Source organism: Kogia breviceps, chromosome 14 (assembly GCF_026419965.1).
Source record: "Kogia breviceps isolate mKogBre1 chromosome 14, mKogBre1 haplotype 1, whole genome shotgun sequence".
NCBI lineage: Eukaryota > Metazoa > Chordata > Mammalia > Artiodactyla > Physeteridae > Kogia > Kogia breviceps.
In genome coordinates this window covers 85020070-85038291 of record NC_081323.1, presented here as the reverse complement: position 1 = coordinate 85038291, position 18222 = coordinate 85020070, and the positions used below count along the sequence as shown (strand labels likewise).

The following is an 18222-nucleotide window of genomic DNA, read 5'->3' as shown; positions in this document are numbered from 1 at the left end:
AACGGCTGCTCACCCGTGACGATGCTTTTTAAATCAGCCAAAATGCTTTCAACAAAATCAGCACTAGCGCTCGGTGTCCAGATTTGAGGCTTTATTATAAGAAAGAATGAGAAATACTAGGAAAAAGACTATGTGTCACAGGTCCCCATCTCCCACTCCCAACGAATAATCAGACACTCAAACCACTCTGAGCTTTTAAACAACAGCTTCTCAGTTTATTCAGAAAAGAGACCTATCAGGTGGGGAATGATCTCTATTTCGAGGCCGACAGGAAAGGCCCGCAGTTCTGTCTCCTCGCTCCGCAGGCGAGTCCTCTGGGAAGTGGAGTCCTTCAGCCGGGACCCCCGCCCCGGCGCGCTCGCCTCCAAGTGCGCGGATGCGACTCCAGACGGAGCCTCGGGATCTAGCCTTTTGTCTCAGTGCAGCTCAGCGGGTCCGGAAGGCGACTGTGTCCGCCCCTCCCGCCCCTCCCAGAGCGCAGCCCGGCGGGAGTCTAACCCTGGGGCCGGAGCCGGGTCCGCAGCGCGTCCGGGGATAAGAGAAAACCGGGTTAGAGGCGTGGATCTCCCCGACCCGCCCGTCGGGCGCGCGGCTCTAATGCCTCCCGCCGCAGCGCGGGCCGGGCTCTCAGGTTCCGGCCTCGGCAGGGTCAGGACTGGGCCCCGCCTGCGTCCCGGTCCCGACTCCCGGAGCTCCGCGCGCTCCTTTGGGATATTACGCGCTGGGTAGCTAGCCGGCTTCGGGAGCCTTGTTCTGAGCGAAGGGGAGTCCCGGAAGCGAGGTTGCCGCTAAGCGCTCTGGGAAATGGAGTCCGGGAGCCTGAAGGGGGGCGTGGCACACCGAGGGATTCTGGGAAGGGGAGTGCGGAGGTCCGAGGGCTCGGCTTCTGAGGTGTGGAGAGTGCGAGTTTCTCTCGTTGGTGGTTCTTGTCACTCCACCTAGATTCTTAAGATTCTGAACTTTGGGGACAGAAAGAAAAGAATGGGGTCCGTGTCTTACTCATTCCCCTTCTGTGCTTTGCTCTATCAGAGTTTTTGGGCCTGCCTGTATTTGGAGTTCGACTCAACGTGGAAGGGAATCCCGGCCTGTATATTTTCAGGGTCTTAATGCGTAAGGAAGGGCCCCATCTATCAATTGCCGGGTGTTTATGAATACGAAAAGATAAGGCAACTGTGGGAGCCCTGCTTGCAGTTACTGCTACGTTATTCACAGGCCAGCTAATGGCCACTTCTGTGCTTGTGGGTCTCATGAGAGTTTGTGCACCGTCTGGAACCGGGTGTGTGACTGAAGTTCACAGTTCACTCCGCGGTGCTCTCCTGTTTCTGCCTCGGTGTGGAATCCAGTGACTGACCTTAGTACTCCAGAGGAGGGTCTTCCATCTGTGAAGGTTGATTTAGGCTAAATTATAAGGGTTCTAAGCAAAATAAAAAGCCTCCTAGGAGTAGAGGTAGAGGGAGATGCCCCAGGAAGTAGGAATCAATTCCAGAGGCGGGCAGGCCTACCTCAAAATCTCTCTCCAGAGCTTTCGGGTAGAGCTGAATGATATACAAAGAAGCCGACTATATATTGCTGAAAAGTCCATGTTTATCTCATCTAAAACAGTGAATAAGGAGGAAGTCATAGCAATAACAGGACAACAAAGAGAAGCTGATCATGGATTATCTGACCATTGAAGTTGAAGAAAAAGGTAAGAATTACAGAAATAAACATGGAGCTGAAGGTGGGGACAAGTGGAGGAAATACCCTTGATGAGAATGAAAAGGTTAGTTGCCTCTGCATGAAAGAAAAGGGAAGCAGACATATGTCAGGAGAAGGCCCCAAAGTAGAGAAACTCAGTAAGGTACCATGTTTGGAAATCTATAAGTAGGCTTCTTGTATAGCATACCCCTGTCTCATCTTCCTTTTTCCACATTTCTGTTCTCATCCACATTCCCTTCCCTCTGAATCCGTGGAAAGGAGAATATTCCATAGTGCTTGCTTTTATGATAAAGAACAGGTCATACTCTTCCATTAGATTGTTCCAGAAGGTTGAGATATTATGGGTCCATGAGTTTAACTTTTTGGTCAAAGCACTTTCATGTTATTGTCTTACTCTATCTGAGCTTTTTGAGTTAAGTAGAAAAGGCTTTATGTATATAATTCATCTGTCTTGTGATAGCTTTTGTCCTAGTGAATTTGGAAGTGGGAAGATATAGTTTATCTCCTTCATGGGTTTTTTCCTACTCCTTCCAGCTATGAGTACTGAGGATGCTTCTCTGCCCCCAAAACAGAGCACAGAAGAAGTGGAGCCTACCATAGAACCCCTTCCTGTTGAGTTTCAGGCAAGTTTGAGTTTAATCTCCCTCCCGTGAAATCTCAGCTTGGTGTTCATAGTGTGTCCTCATTTCTTTCTTTCATCTTGCTTCAGAGGTTCATGGAAATCCCATCTGGAGGACTGAATGAAAGTGAATTTTCCTTGGAAACTCAAAGCTCTGGGAAGAACTCTAGTTGGAACTTTAAATTTGGGAGTGATTAATCTGTGTGAATGGTATTTTAAACTATTAAACTGTGATGACTAAGGGAATAAGTATAGATGGAAAAGAGGTGAGATCTTATTACTGAGGCCTGTAGCTTCCAACACTTTCAGGTCAGGGGAAGTGGAGCCAGCAAAGGAGACTGAGATGGTGTGGCCAGTGAGGCAAGGGGAAGCCAAAAGTCTGGCATCCTGGTAACCAGTTGAAGAAAGAGATTCAAGGAGCAGGCGGTAATCACCTGTGTTAAATGCTGCTGCTAAGTCAAGTAAGATGAAGCCTGAGAATTGACAAGTGGATTTTAAAATAGGCAGTTCATTGGTGACTGCCAAGAACAATTTCAGGGAGTGGTAGGAGTGAAAGCCTGATTGGAATGGTTTCAGAAGAAAATAGGAAGAGAAAAATTGGAGCCAGGGACTACAGACAGCTATCTTGGAGAGTTTTACTCTAAAGGAGAGAAGTACAGTGATAGCTGGAGGGAATAGTAAGACCAGTAGGTTGGTTTTTCTTTTAAAGATGGGAGAATCAGCAGATTGTTTATAGGAATGTAAGAGCAGATGAAAGAGTAGATGCCTAAGGGCTGGCTCTGGGGAACTCCAATATTTAGAGACACTTTTCAAACATTACTTCATTGATTTTAAATTAATAATCCTGTGAGTTACAGGTGATAATCTATTCTATTGACTGACTTTCCCAGAAAGCATTCTCCAATTAATTTTGGTCAACAAAGTACAGTCGCGTGACCGTCAACATAACATAAGAGTATGAATCTTAGAACAGTTGATCATTTTCAATTTCAAGTCAATAAATCCAGTCATTCAGAGCAACTTTAATTACTAAAGGAGAACTAGAAGTCATGACCCTAAGTAGAGAGAAAGAAGAAGCGTCGGGCTTCCCTGGTGGCGCAGTGATTGAGAGTCCGCCTGCCGATGCAGGGGACACGGGTTCGTGCCCCGGTCCGGGAAGATCCCACATGCCGCCGAGCGGCTGCGCCCATGAGCCATGGCCGCTGAGCCTGCGCGCCCGGAGCCTGTGCCCCGCTTAAAAGAAGCGTCTATTAGAGTAGCATGACTCTCTATTCAGTATATCAAGCTGAATTTCTATAAAATCTCAGAACATTCCAGGAATCAGTATAAATTACATTTCTGAGACTTATCCCATCTATAACATTATTAGTAACTAATATTTGTTTGTCATTCAATGGTTACTTTATATTCAATTTATTTAGTAATATATGTAAGAGATAGAAGAGCGTAATTAAGATTATGGCTTTGGGGCTTCCCTGGTGGCACAGTGGTTGAGAGTCCGCCTGCCGATGCAGGGGACACGGGTTCGTGTCCCGGTCCAGGAAGATCCCACATGCCACGGAGCGGCTGGGCCCGTGAGCCATGGCCGCTGAGCCTGCGCGTCCGTCTGGAGCCTGTGCTCTGCAGCCGGAGAGGCCACAACAATGAGAGGCACGCGTAACGCAAAAGAGTATGGCTTTGCAGGGGAATTCCCTGGAGGTCCAGTGGTTAGGACTCGGTGCTTTCACTGCTAGGGCCCGGGTTCAATCCCTGGTCAGGGAACTAAGATCCCACAAACCGTGCATCTAGGCCAAAAAGAAAAAAAAAGGGGTATAGCTTTGCAGACACAGAGATGTAGAGAATAAACTAGTGGTTACCAGTGTCAGGGGAGGGGCAATATACCCGTGGGGGAGTGGGAGGTACAAACTATTGGGTGTAAAATAGGCTCAAGAATGTGTTGTACAACATAGGGAGTATAGCCAATATTTTGTAATAACTGTAAATGGAAAGTAACCTCTAAAAATTGTATAAAAAATAAGTTAAAAAAAAGAGTATAGCTTTGGAGTCAGAATGCCTGGGTCCAAATCTCAGATCTGATCCTTACATCTGTAAATAATGTTAACGATAGTGCTTACCTAATATAGTTATTACAAAAGGTAGTTCAAAGGACTTAGTACGTGGAAAATAAATTATAGATGTTAGCTATTATTATTTTCCCTATCACAGACTAATACTTAGAAAACTTAGAATATTCCATTAAAATGGTTAAAATAAGCTTTAACCTTCAGATTAAAATACACTTCCTGTTCTAGATTGTTCTCTTCCCTCAAGGATTACCAAGTCCTACAAGAATGTGCTTATTCTTCCAGGAATTGACAACAGTCAAGGATGAGGAAATGAACTTCACCCATGTGGAGGAGGAACAGCTGAATTCTGCCCAAAGGTACATGGGCATGGATATGAAAGTGGAGAATTGTGGGAGCCTAGTATTTTGGGCTAAGGAAGTTATTTCATGCATACTGCTTACTGGGACATAAGCGTCTTCTATAACTAATGACATCTAAATGCCATAGTTTTGCTTAAGATCCAAAGAGCCCTGAGCCCCTAGGGGATCCCTGGTCACTTTGAGCTCATAATTGGGTTTGATTTCTCTTTTGGCAAGTAAAAGTCCACCATATGTGGAACGAAAAAAGGACAGCTTCATTATGTATTGATTTTAAGACTTATAAAGCTTAGTAATTAAAACGATGTGGTATTGGTGAAAAGATAGAGGTGAATCATTGGAACAGAACAGATAGTCCAGAAATAGACCCACATATGTATGTTCAGTTAATTTCTGACAAAGATGCAAAAGCAACTCAATGTTAAAAAAAGATCTTTGGGCTTCCCTGGTGGCGCAGTGGTTGAGAGTCCGCCTGCCGATGCAGGGGACACGGGTTCGTGCCCCGGTCCGGGAAGATCCCACGTGCCGCGGAGCGGCTGGGCCCGTGAGCCGTGGCCGCTGAGCCTGCGCGTCCGGAGCCTGTGCTCCGCAACGGGAGAGGCCACAACAGTGAGAGGCCCGCGTACCGCAAAAAAAAAAAAAAAAAAGAATTGATTAATCGGTGTGGTGCATATGTGAATGTTCTTTAAAATTGTTCTCTCTAGTCTACACTTGTGTGTATGTTAGCAATATTTCACAATAAACTTTCCATGTTTTTTGTGAGATATCACCGTTCAAAAGTATATGAATATATACAACAGTAAACAGTAACACCCATGCCTCCTCATCCTAGTTAAGGAATAAATCACCTTCAGAATCACAAAAGTCCCTTATATTCTCTCCAGTCTCATCTCCCTTCCTCTTCAACAAAGGTTAATCATTCTCTTGCATTATGTAGACATACCACTTATCTCTGTCTGGACAATGTATTACCTAGTTTTGCTTTTTCTGGAACTTTATGTACATGAATCATACTCTTGTTCTTTCACTACATGTGTGTTGAGAATCATGCATCTCTGTGTAGCTGTGGTTCAGTCATATTCACTGGCACTGAGTATCCCACTGCAGGAATATAGCACAATTTATGAAACTCTTCTTTGGCTGATCAGTTTTCAGGATGTTTCCAGTTTGGGGCTTTTACAAAATAGCATGTCAAATGCCTCTTGGTTCCCTGTGAAAAGACCTAGAAATAAGTTATATACATGTTCAACTTTAAGAAGTAGCACAAAATTGTTTTCCCTAATAAATGTAACAACTTACACACCAATAGCTGAGCAGAGTTCCCACCACTCTACATCTCTCTTAGTACTTGGTACTGACAGATTTGGAAAGGTTTGATAATCTGTAAGGTATGAAATAGTATCTAATTGTGGTTTAATTTGCATTTTTCTTATTACTAATGTAACTGAGTATGTTTTCATCTTCATGGGCTGTAATTCCTATTTTGTCTTTTCCTAATATAGTGTAGTTAAATTTATCAATCTCTTATAGATAGTGCTTCAAGAGTCTCGCTGAAGATTGCTACCAGTTTATCAAAAATTTGGTTTTTTTCTTCCTGGGTACACTCATAATAGAATGTAATTTGGCACTTGATTTGGGGGAAAGAAATTGGGAAGGTGTATTGAAAGTCATAAAATAACTAAAACACTGATCAAGGAATTCTACTTCTCTGAATGTAGCGTTAGATTCTAAAGAACAATCCAAATCCTAAAATTACACTGACATTCACTCCAGCATTGTTTGCAACAATGAAAAATGAGACAGACCTGAAACTTCCAACAAAAGGAACTGTTATATCCACTTGATGGAAAGTGACCAGCTATTAAGCATAACGTTTAAGAAAAACATGTAAAATCCTTAAGACATAATACTAAAGAAGATATAAAATATAAACACTGTGATTTTTATTATATAGAAAAATATGCATAGAAAAAGAATCAGAAGGAAATACACGAAAATACCAGTATCAAATGGATTGTGGTATTGGGATTTGGGGTAATTTTCCCCCTACTGTTTTCCCAGATATCCAATAATGTACTTGTATTCCCTTAATTAAAAAAAAAAAGTTCCAAAAATTTGGGTGCAATGCATATTATCAGTGGGTAGCACTAGAAAGATAATCAGATAGATTCAGGCTCTAATCCAAGTTCTTAGCTGTGTTTAACCCAACAAGGAAAGAATGGGAAAGAGGGACGCTGCAAAATTAATTTTTTGTTTGTTTGTTTTTTGCGTTACGCGGGGCTCTCACTGCTGTGGCCTCTCCCATCGCAGAGCACAGGCTCTGGACGCGCAGGCCCAGTGGCCACGGCCCATTGGCCCAGCTGCTCCAAGGCATGCGGGATCCTCCCGGACCAGGGCACAAACCCACGTTCCCCGCATCGGCAGGCGGACTCCCAACCACTGTGCCACCAGGGAAGCCCAAAATTAATTTTTTAAAAAGTCAAATATATAGAGTGCCTCTTGTAGGCACTGAACTGTACAAAGGGTTCTGAAGTATAAAATATCTACCATCTAAGTAGAAAGACAATTCTAAGTGACTGCAGTACATTCTCAGGGAAGTAACAGGAGGAACAAGATTTGGTCCAAAAGCAGAGGTTCCAGAAGAGTGAAAAGGACAGAACTCTCATGGTTCCGCCCTTGCTCTGCTGGAAAGTGTGTGCCGGTGGGGCTCCTGACTCACCCAGTCCTGCTTCAAGGCAATACGCTACCAAAGGGCGTCCCTAGACACGAGCTGGACTCAATCTTTCTTGGGTCTAATGCCCAGGGCAGTATGACCCACGATTACTGAAATACTCCAAAAGCCAAAAAATGTAGTTTCTGGAAAGGAAGAGAGAGAGAGAAACAAAACAGCTCATGCAGAAGCATGTCAAAATGATGGGGCTTTATTTCTATGCATTCTTTGGTGTCGGATGAGGTGTGAACTCTGTCTAAAGCTGTCCCCACATTCAAGACATCTGTAAGGCTTCTCTCCAGTGTGAGTTCTCTGGTGTTTAACGAGGGTTGCGCTCTGACTGAAGCTTTTCCCACATTCTTGGCATTCGTAGGGCTTCTCCCCGGTGTGGATTCTCTGGTGTTTGGAGAGGTCGGAACACCGTTTAAAGCTCTTCGCACACTCTTCACACGTGTAGGGTCTCTCCCCCTGGTGTGTCCTCTGGTGTCTAAGATGGTTGGCGATGCGGCAGATTTCCCCGCAATCGCGACACGTGTAGTGCTTCTCCCCCATGTGGACTCTCTGATGCCGGCTGAGGTGTGAGCTCTGTCTGAAGCTGTCCCCACACTTGGAGCAGGTGTAAGGCTTCTCTCCAGTGTGAGTCCTCTGGTGTTTAACGAGGGTAGCGCTCTGACTGAAGCTTTTCCCACAGACAGAACACCCGTAGGGCTTCTCCCCGGTGTGGGTTCTCTGGTGTTTAAAGAGGTCGGAACGCTGTTTGAAACTCTTCTCACAGGTGTCGCACATATAAGGTCTTTCTTCATGGAACCGCCTCTGGGCCTCAAGTAGGCTTGAATGATGGCAGTTTTCCCCACTGTCAAGAGATTCATGAGGTTTCACGGTATCTAACCTGTGTTTGCAATTGTTCCCACATTCAGCACCGGTCATGGGTCTCTCTGCTGTCTGGATGTGCCGAGCAGGAACAAAGTTTGAACTTTTGGCACTAGTCCCAAATTCATTGTTTTTGGAGTCTCCCTCTTCTCTGGGAGCGCTCTTGAGATCTGAGGTGCTGCTGACTCCCTGATCTTCAGGAGGCTTTTCAAGTCTCAGCAATGAGGGGCCGCCTGATGGCTCTTCTATCCTGTCCTCACGGGCAACCCCACACTCAGAAGACAGGGGCCCCTTCTCCTGGGACCCTTGTAGCTGCCCTTGTGGCTCCACTTCTAGAATTTCTTGCTTGAGAATCAACTCTTTGTTCTCAATTCTCGTTTCCAAACCTGAAACATTAAAATACAAATTGCTGACATTTCATCCTTGTGCAAGAGTGAATAAGAAAGTGCTAGCAGAAAAACATCCCCCCCCACCCAAGCCCTTTTAATGTCCTCCATGAAACCACTCCTGAAGTTAAATTATTTTAACTAACCTGTCAGACGTGCTCACATTTACCTGTACAAACCCCGTTTCTTTCCTTTTATACTTGTCCCTCTGGCGGCCAACCCATCTCTCCTGCCCCAGCCCCACCGCACTGTCGTGTGAATCACTGTATCACACGAGGCAAATACTGGAGAAGGTGTCGACACAGACGGTATAACCGTTATCCCACGCACGCAGGATGCTTTACTAAGAGAGATCCGTGGGTGAGTTACAGTAACAGACACACCACGTGCCTCCAGTCTGAAGGCAGGCTCTGGGTAGGCAGTAAATCTAGGACCGATGGAAAGTCTGTGAAGGATTCCATCCCCCAGTCCAGAATTCTTGCAGTTTACTCTCCAGGAAGGCTGAACCAGATAAATTCAGGACTGGGGACATGAGGCACAGCTGAGAACGGGGGACAGGTACCACCTTCGCATGAGGAGAGTCAAGTGAAAACAGACACACTGACTGGTGGAACCCCCACGCACTGTCCTCTGTTCAGGCTCAAACTGCCAGCCCCGAACCTGACATCCTCCCAGCAGAAAGGGCAGGGACTTCATAGGCTTTAGTCCCTACTGGATTCCCACCCAGAACTGCACCTGGCTTATCTGCAGACATGCAATGAAATATCTGTTGACCGAATCTCTCTATGGGAAAACTTAGCAGCCTGGGCCAAAGACCCAGAGACACTGACGTGTGGGAATTCCTAGGTAAAACAGAGCCTGATGCCTGACCCTGTCCTGAAGATCACAGTTCACAAGTCCTTCCCAATAGAGTTTCCAGTCAGAATGCTTGAGTGTAACTGCTAAACACAAACAGGAAGTGAAAGGTTTCAGCATTTTCCAGCATTTCAGGAAAACCTCTGATAGAAATGCCAATGAAACATGCAATCCATGAAATGAGAGAAAACTGAATAACCTATAATTAATATTCTCAGATAAATAAGAGACAATACTGCACCCAGGAAACAAGGAAACTATAAGAAAAGGGATATGGCTTCCTGGTGGTGTAGTGCTTAAGAATCCCCCTGCCAATGCAGGGAACATGGGTTCGAGCCCTAGTCCAGGAAGATCCCATATGCCGCGGAGCAACTAAGCCTGTGTGCCACAATTACTGAACCTGCACTCTAGAGCCCCCGAGCCACAACTACTGAGCCTGAGTGTCACAACTACTGAAGCCTGCACGCCTGGAGCCCACACTCCGTAACAAGAGAAGCTACCGCAATGAGAAGCCAGTGCACCGCAATGAAGAGTAGCCCCCGCTCGCTCGCCGCAACTAGAGAAAGCCCCACGTGCAACAACAAAGACCCAATGCAGCCATAAATAAATAAATAAATAAATCTATTTAAAAAAACAAGAAAAGGGATATTTCGGGACTTCCCTGGTGGTCCAGTGGTTGGGACTTCACCTTCCAGTGCAGAGGGTGCAGGTTTGATCCCTGGTCAGGGAGCTGGGATCCTGCATGCCTCGCGGCCAAAGAGCCAAGACATAGAACAGGGGCAGTCCTGTGGCAATTTCAGTAAAGACTTTAAAAAAAAGGGGTCCACATCAAAAAAATCTTAAAGAAAAAGAAAGAAAAGGAAAGGGATGTTTAAACAACAAGAAAAAGCTCTTCAAAATATTAATGACAGGGCTTCCCTGGTGGCGCAGTGGTTGAGAGTCTGCCTGCCGATGCAGGGGACACGGGTTCGTGCCCCGGTCCGGGAAGATCCCACATGCCGCGGAGCGGCTGGGCTCGTGAGCCATGGCCGCTGAGCCTGCGCGTCTGGAGCCTGTGCTCCGCAACGGGAGAGGCCACAGCAGTGAGAGGCCCGCGTACCGCAAAAAAAAAAAAATAAAAATAAAAAAATATTAATGACAGCAGAACTATTTCAACCTAAGAGTTGTAAAATAAAGCTAAGGAGACTCCCCAGAAAGGGAAAGAAAAGATAAGGAAATGGGAAGGAAGTAGGGAACCTTACGGGATCAGCCCATGAGTTCCAATATCCAACTGGAAGAAATCCCAGAAAGAAAACAGGAAAAAATGAGATTAAAATAAATAGATAAAATAAAAGAATACTACCAAAAACATTTCTCAGAACTCAAAGATGCAGGCGTCTATATTGTCAGGGCCTGCCAACTACTCAGAACAATGAATGAAAAAAGAAACCTCACACCCAGCCACACCCATTGTGAAATTTCATACCAGCAGGAATAAAGAAAAGCTCCTAAAGGCTTCTGCACAGAACAGATCACACACCAAGGATAAAACATCCCAGTGGCCGTCATATTTCTCAATTGCAACATGGCAAGCGAGTTACAAAATCCACCATCTTCAAAATTCAAAGGTAGAGTCATTTCTAAAGTAGAATGCTACATCCAGCCACACCATGATCTGGATGTGAGAGAGGAATAAAGGCGTTTAGACATGCATTGAGTTCCCAAGTATATGTTCTCTGTAATATACTGGAGGTTGTTCTATATCAAATGGAGGGGCTAAACCAAGGAAGAAAATATATGGGATCCGGGAAAGAGAAGAAGGTGAGAGTGAAGGAATGTTCTAGGACAACGGTTGTGTAACTGACCTGGAGAAGCCCATCCACCTTGGAGCAGAGGAAGCTTCAGGAGGAACTCCGAGGGGAGAATGAAACCAATGGCCCATCTGATGGATCTGAACTTACCGAGAGGGGTTTACATTTCTAACAGAGACTTTGTGGGTGAACTAGCGCTCAGGAGTTAGAAAAAGAGGCACCTGCAGAATGAGGCATTATTTATTCTGGGAAAACGAAAAGCTGTAAAGGAAAAGACTTACAGTCATATATATTAGGTGGGTGAATATCGGTAATATTTATATAGGCATAATACTGAAACATTCCCTTAACAAAAACAGACTGATTTAACTATGCTGAGAGAATTAAGGACTGCTAAATGTGAGCGTGCTGGGGAGACAGGGCCGTGTCTTCCTTCGCAGGCAGTCAAGAGATAATAACTGAAACTGAGAAAAACAAACCCCAGCAGGATAAGCATCTTAGTTAGAAATATGAAGATAGAACCACTGGAAGGGGTGAAAAGATTTTAAACTTGCTGTCGCTGCAAAGTTGGAATCAGGACTGAGAAGGGCCTATTTTCCTAAGAAGATTCGAAAAACACAAACCATAGAGTAAAAGATTGAAAAATTTGACTATATTAAAATTTATATAACAAAAACGCCATGGTTAGAAAGACAAGCCACCTCTATAGCCAATAAAATAACAAAGGATTAGTATCAAAAACATAAAGAACAGCCACAAAACAATTTAAAAGATAGTGGAGGAAAGGAGAGGAGATAAGGATACACCATTCATTGATCCTAACGGTATTACTTATTGAGCACCCACTCTGTGCCAGGCACTGTTTTTGGCACTTGGGATATAAATGAACAAAACAGATAAAAATCCTTCCCCCTGTGGAGCTGACATTCCAGAAGGGATGGTCAGACAACACATGAACGCAAAGTCACATATATAGGACGTCAGAGGGTAATAAGTGCTATGGACCAGGTCAGGCAAGGCGAGGGATCTGTGAGGCGGCTGGTGGCAGGAACCATGTATTAACATGACGGTCAGGTCAGGCCTCGCCGAAAAGTGAGATGTGAACGCAGGCTTGAAACAAGTCAGGGAGTCTGTCTGGTGGAGATCCGGAGGAATAATATTCCAGGTCGAGGGAGAAATCGGAGCACAGACCTTGAGGCAGGACGCCCACCACGCTCGAGGAGCAGCAAGGTCAGTGAGGCTCAGGGCCACGTCCCATCAGGCACCACAGGCTTTTACTCTGCGTGAAATGGGGAGTATTCAGGTTCTGAGCAGAGGTGTGATGCAACCCAACATCCTAAAAGGAACACTTGGGCTACTGGGTTAAGACATTGTGCCGTCAGCTGAACACCAAATGTTGCCAGGGGTGTGGAGGAAGAAGAATCCTCACATACGGCCGGTAGGAGTGCAAACTGGCTCCCATCGTTTTGTACAGCACGATGGGCAAACATCCCTAAGTATAGTCTCTTCAGAGACTCCTACATAGGAACACAGGAAGAAAGAGACAGGAACGTTTGGTATAATACTGTGTGTAATGGTGAAAAACTGGAAGCCTTAACGTCCATTGACAGGAGAATGGATAAGTGAATATTGGAATAGTCATACAATGAAATATGTAGGTGTTAAAATGAATAAACTAGAGCTATACGTATCAACATGGATAAATCCCAAAAATGTAATGTTGAGAAAAAAGCCAAGGTGCAAAAGAACCATACAGTAATATAACTTATATACCATAAAAACATGTAAAAATACTATATACGTTTACATGTTTACATATTTATGTGTTTACATACACTTACATAGAGAGAGTGTGTATATGTGGCTACATGTATGTGTAGAAAGAATATACAACAAGCATGGAAATGGTAAGTCAGGATATTGGTTACTGCTGGAGAAGGATCAAGGGAAGAGCTTTCAGGGAGGGTACACAGAGCTTCACCTACAGCTATGGCTGTAATATATTATCTCTTCAGAAAAAAAATGAAGCCATGGCCAATATTAAAATTCGATAAACCTGGGTGGTGAATCCTCAGGTGCTCATTATATGTTTTTATACTTTCTTATGTATTTTTATTTAAAAATGAACCAAAATAAAAAGCTGACTCTATCACCTAACAATACAGAACAGAGAGTTCTTCCTTGGGTTACAAAAGGGACTCGAAGGCTCTCAACCTGTGTCTGAATGGCAGGCTGGCTGGGGGATGTATTGAAGCAAGCCCTCCACGAATCACACAGCTGGAAACAAGCAAAGGCAGGGCACTTACCTGGCGAGACTGCGTTCCCATAATCCTTCGGCGCACTCTCCCTGTAGAGGTCCCTCTGTGCTGGGCCCAGACGCTCCCACTCTTCCCAGGTTAGAGACACAGCCACATCCTGGACTGTCACCAACCCCTGAAACAACACAAGACCTCCCTCAGCACCTGCCGTCCCAGGATGGCGTCACCAACAGTGCCAGGATGAAGCCGGACTCCAGAGAGGAGTCTGCAAGCGCTGAGAAACCGAGTCACGACCAACGGAGTCTTTATCAGTGAGCCTTGTACAGATGCGGGAGTTGCAAAGTGACCAAAAACAGAAGCTGGCGTTCTCCTGCAATCCTGAAAAGCCTTTCTGTGAACTGTCTACACTAACTTGGGGGGAGAGCAAAATATTCATTTGGGTTACATTGCTGTGATTTATCAAAGCAGAAACCTGATATGGATTGAAAATATACAGGTTAACCAGAGTCCCGAGTTGCAGTGCTGGCTCTCAGATGCTGTTTCCTCACCTGTGAAATGGATACAAAGATCTATCTTCAGAGGAAGGGACCTCACCAACAGCAATGATGTGTTTTCCCCTAAGCCTCTCCTTTCCTTGTAAAGGAAAACCACACTCCTGTGTGTCTCCTCTGCTCTCAGTACTCTGAATATTCACTACAACACTCCTTCACTTCTGACACCGGATGTGTGCATTTCCACAGGTCAGGCAATTCTGCGGCACCAGCTGGGTGTCCTACAGTTTAACAACTCTGACCCTACCTACCTGGAGATGGTGTGACATCCCATTAGGTTAAAGGGCCCATGTTTCATACACATCCTAAAGTTCACGCAAAAGGTAATAAGGAAAGAACTTACGAAGCCCACAGCATCCCTCACACCTCCATTCCCACCATCAGAACGCGTTCACTCCTCACCTGGCGTGAGGTCCCATCAAGCTCTCTCTGTAGAGCCCAAACCAAGGCGGCAGCCTCCTCCGCGCTCTCCGGGCTGTGCTCCTGCACCCAGGACTGGAGCTCCCGGGGCAGGATGGTCAGGAACTGCTCCAGCACCAGCAGCTCCAGGATCTGCTCTTTCGAGTGCACCTCGGGCCTCAGCCACCGACGACAAAGTTCCCTGAGTCGGCTCAGCGCCTCTTCGGGTCCGGCCACCTCTTGATAACGGAACCGCCTAAAATGCCGTCGGGAAGTTTCGGGATCCGGACAGTTCCCTAGTGGGTCGGACTCCCCACCTCCGGATGAATCTTCCTCCACTTTCACTATCCAAGGTCCGTCACTCAGGGGCAGAGCAGCGACACTGCCTTGACTTGCGGTCCAGATCCAACTCATCCTTCTCCTGCAAGTTCGCACTTTCCCGGAGTTCTGCCTTCAGGTGAAATGACAGCAAACCCAGCAAAAAGCCACGGAGCTCATCTGATCTCAGAGTAGCGGCTGCCCACCGTCCCGTCCCTAACAAGCCCCTGCCTTGCCCAGCCCCCTCCTACCCGCAGCTACCCCTCCCAGAAGCTGCCAAGTCCCGTGACAAAAACCACTAATAGCCCCAGCCGGAAGTGCGTCCCCGACTCCCTGCGGTGCCCACTCCTCCCGGGCATTTCCGGGGCCTCTCTAGGCTCCCCGGAGTGAGGTGCATCTCGGTGGTTCGCTGTCCTTACCCCTCAGAGATACTCTGCACGATTACCTTGCAGTGTGGTGTTTATAGTCCTTAAGGTTACCGAATTAAAGGATATTCTTCCTTTAAAAATGAAGAGGCTTCCCTGGTGGCGCAGTGGTTGGGAATCCGCCTGCTAATGCAGGGGACACGGGTTCGAGCTCTGGTTCGGGAGGATCCCATTTGCTGCGGAGCAACTGGACCCGTGCGCCCCAGCTGCTGAGCCCGCGCCCCTAGAGCCGATACTCCAGGACGAGGGAGGCCACCGCAATGAGGGCCCGTGCACAGCAATGAAGAGTAGCCCCCGCTCACCGCAACTAAAAAGAAAGCCCACGCGCAGCAACGAGGACCCAACACAGGCAAAAATAAAAATGAATGTCCTTCTTTAACACACATTATCTGTGAATAAAATTTTGTAAATTTTTGTTTTAGGGAAAGTTAAAGTTCCAACTGTACAATAAGTGGTCATCCATCCACTGGCTATTCATTTAATTCAAGAAAGGTTTGTTGAGTATCTTCTACATGCCAGGCATCGTGCTTGACACTACAGACCCAAAACTGGGAAGACACAGTCCCCGTCCTCCATTGTTCAGTCTCCTAAGGGAGACAGGCGCTTAAACAAATCCTTGCAGGACAGTGTGGTAAATGCAGTACTTTGAGGTGTATGCAGTGTCTATTTGTGTAACCAGAGGTAGAAATAATCAACCATGCCTAATGGAGAGGGTACAGTGAAAGACTTCACAGAAGAGATAAAGCTTCACAGAGGAGATAAAGCTTAGAGTCCATGTGGACTGAGGACATATTTTAATTTAGTTTAATTTTAAAAATTATTGGGCTTCCCTGGTGGCGCAGTGGTTGAGAGTCCGCCTGCCGATGCAGGGGACATGGGTTCGTGACCTGGTTGGGGAAGATCCCACATGCCGCGGAACGGCTGGGCCCGTGAGCCGTGGCCGCTGAGCCTGCGCGTCCGGAGCCTGTGCTCCCAACGGGAGAGGCCACAACAGTGAGAGGCTCGTGTACCGAAAAAAAAAAAAAAAAAAAAAAAATATATATATATATATATATAAAATTATTATTATTTTAAAATAAATTTATTTATTTTGGGCTGCGTTCGGTCTTCGTTGCTGCACGGGGGCTGCTGTTTGTTGTGGTGCACGGGCTTCTCGTTGCGGCGGCTTCTCTTGTTGTAGAACACGGGCTCTAGGTGCACGGGGTAGTTGCAGCACACGGGCTCCGTAGTTGTGGCTTGCAGGCTCTAGAGCACAGGCTCAGTAGTTGTGGCACATAGGCTTAGTTGCTCCACGGCATGTGGGATCTTTCCGGGCCTGGGCTCGAACCCATGTCCCCTGTATTGGCAGGCAGATTCTTAACCACTGTGCCACCAGGCAAGTCCCTTTACTTTTAAAATGGGTTAAATTTATAGGCAATAAATCCATAGTAGATTGTATCATCCCCTCCAACTTTAGATTTCCTATGCCCAGCTTCTTTGCAATGCTTCACAGTTAGTATCCAAGTTGCCAAGGATTGTGTCCTATTCTAAGCCCTACTCCCCTGTTCTATCATTTACTCCCTCTTCCTCACTTCATTTTAAGTATCTGCATGGACACTGCCAACCCACCTCTTCTTTTCTGTGCCAGTGTTCAGAAAAATAAACCATGCAACTGAAATGAAGGATACTATACATTAGTTTAATATTTACATTAAATCATCTGCATTATTTAACAAATGAAGAATTATCTAAGTTATATTATGGGAAATTCATTTAAAATATCATTTATTTCAATCTGTACAATTAATGTCCTGATTTATGAATGCAAAGTCCCAGGCAGGGTCAGGATTCCATATGACATATCTGTGGACTAAAGTTTAAATTATAAACTAATGATTTAACCATAGTTTGTGCAAAAGCACAGGCAGTCAAACCCTACTTTAGGCTCTAGCAGATAAGTGGCTGTATTAGTCTGTTGTGATCTGTTTTGACTGGACATTAACAGGACAAAAAAACAGGAAAAGGCAGATTTTGGGGGATTAATTTTTATGTCAAATCCACTTACACAGAAAAAATTCACTGCTCACAAGGCTCATATTCATCATTTTACAAATGTAGAGCAACATGTAATAATTTTAAAAATATTTATTTGGCTGCGCTGGGTCTTCGTTGCCACGTGCGGGATCTTCCTTGTGGCCTGCGGGATCTTTAGCTGCAGCCTGCAAGGTCTTTTAGTTGCGGCATGTGGGCTCTTAGTTGCAGCATGCATGCAGGATCTAGTTCCCTGATCAGGGATCAAACCCAGGCCCCCTGCATTGGGAGCGCAGAGTCTTAACCACTGGACCACCAGGGAAGTCCTACGTACTAATTTACTGACATAACTTGTCACATGTTTGCATCTGATCTCTCCAGGCAGTTTGAAAGTCTCTGGAGGGCAGAAACTTTGCACAAGTCTACTTTTTCACCTGTGTGGGAATGCTATCACAGTCTGGCAGGAAGTCAAAAGCTCTTTTCCCAGTATTGCAGGACAAGGCTTTGAGTAGGATCGGGTGGCCAAGGATGGCAAGGGAATTGGACAGAATGCAAATTCACAAATAAGAGAACCCTTTATCGTATAGGCAAATCTAGCTCCAGACAATATCCACCTATATAACTAGTAACGGAATACAGAAGAGAATGTCACGTTCTATGAAGGCAGTACAAGCATTTTTCATCTCCTCCCAGTAAGAGGAGAGGTAGGTCTCCTTACTAGCTGATTACCAGTCCGGGCTCCACTAGTTCCTGCTTCTGGGTTGTGTGACTGTGGACTCTGATCATGATATAGTGATTTGCTTAGTTCTTATCTCCCTTTCTCCTGTAATGTAACTTTTGCCTTCATCTGCAGAATATCATGTGCTTTCATCTGCTCTCACTGATATCACTGAATGACATATTTCTCTGTT

General features: G+C 45.6%; 1 protein-coding gene and 1 long non-coding RNA gene across 4 annotated transcripts; one reads left to right on the top strand and one right to left on the bottom strand.

Moving 5' to 3' along the window:
- The first annotated feature begins 858 nt into the window (after positions 1–858).
- Positions 859–5502, top strand: LOC131740708 (uncharacterized). 3 transcript variants are annotated; one of them, XR_010836330.1, is made up of 5 exons: positions 865–986; positions 1603–1687; positions 2233–2321; positions 2408–2527; positions 4666–5502. It is a non-coding gene; the product is annotated as an uncharacterized lncRNA (long non-coding RNA). The 3 variants fall into 3 exon arrangements; XR_010836331.1 differs by lacking the exon at positions 2408–2527 and having other exon boundaries at positions 859–891; positions 4666–4949; XR_010836329.1 differs by lacking the exon at positions 2408–2527 and having other exon boundaries at positions 4666–4949.
- A 1158-nt stretch (positions 5503–6660) lies between these two features.
- Positions 6661–16289, bottom strand: ZNF394 (zinc finger protein 394). The gene is made up of 3 exons (XM_059036794.2): positions 14562–16289; positions 13657–13783; positions 6661–8705 (listed from the first exon to the last, which is right to left on the bottom strand). Exons 1-3 carry the CDS (start codon positions 14970–14972, stop codon positions 7645–7647), a joined length of 1599 nt encoding a protein of 532 aa, XP_058892777.1. The 5' UTR covers positions 14973–16289; the 3' UTR covers positions 6661–7644.
- Positions 16290–18222: the final 1933 nt, after the last annotated feature.

Coding starts and splice junctions, on each gene's coding strand:
- ZNF394 (XM_059036794.2), bottom strand. CDS start 14,972: ATGAGTTGGATCTGGACCGCAAGTCAAGGCAGTGTCGCTGCTCTGCCC. Junction 13,784..14,561: donor TTGATGGGACCTCACGCCAG/GTGAGGAGTGAA, acceptor GTGTTGTTTCAG/GGGTTGGTGACAGTCCAGGA. Junction 8,706..13,656: donor TGGGAACGCAGTCTCGCCAG/GTAAGTGCCCTG, acceptor TTAATGTTTCAG/GTTTGGAAACGAGAATTGAG.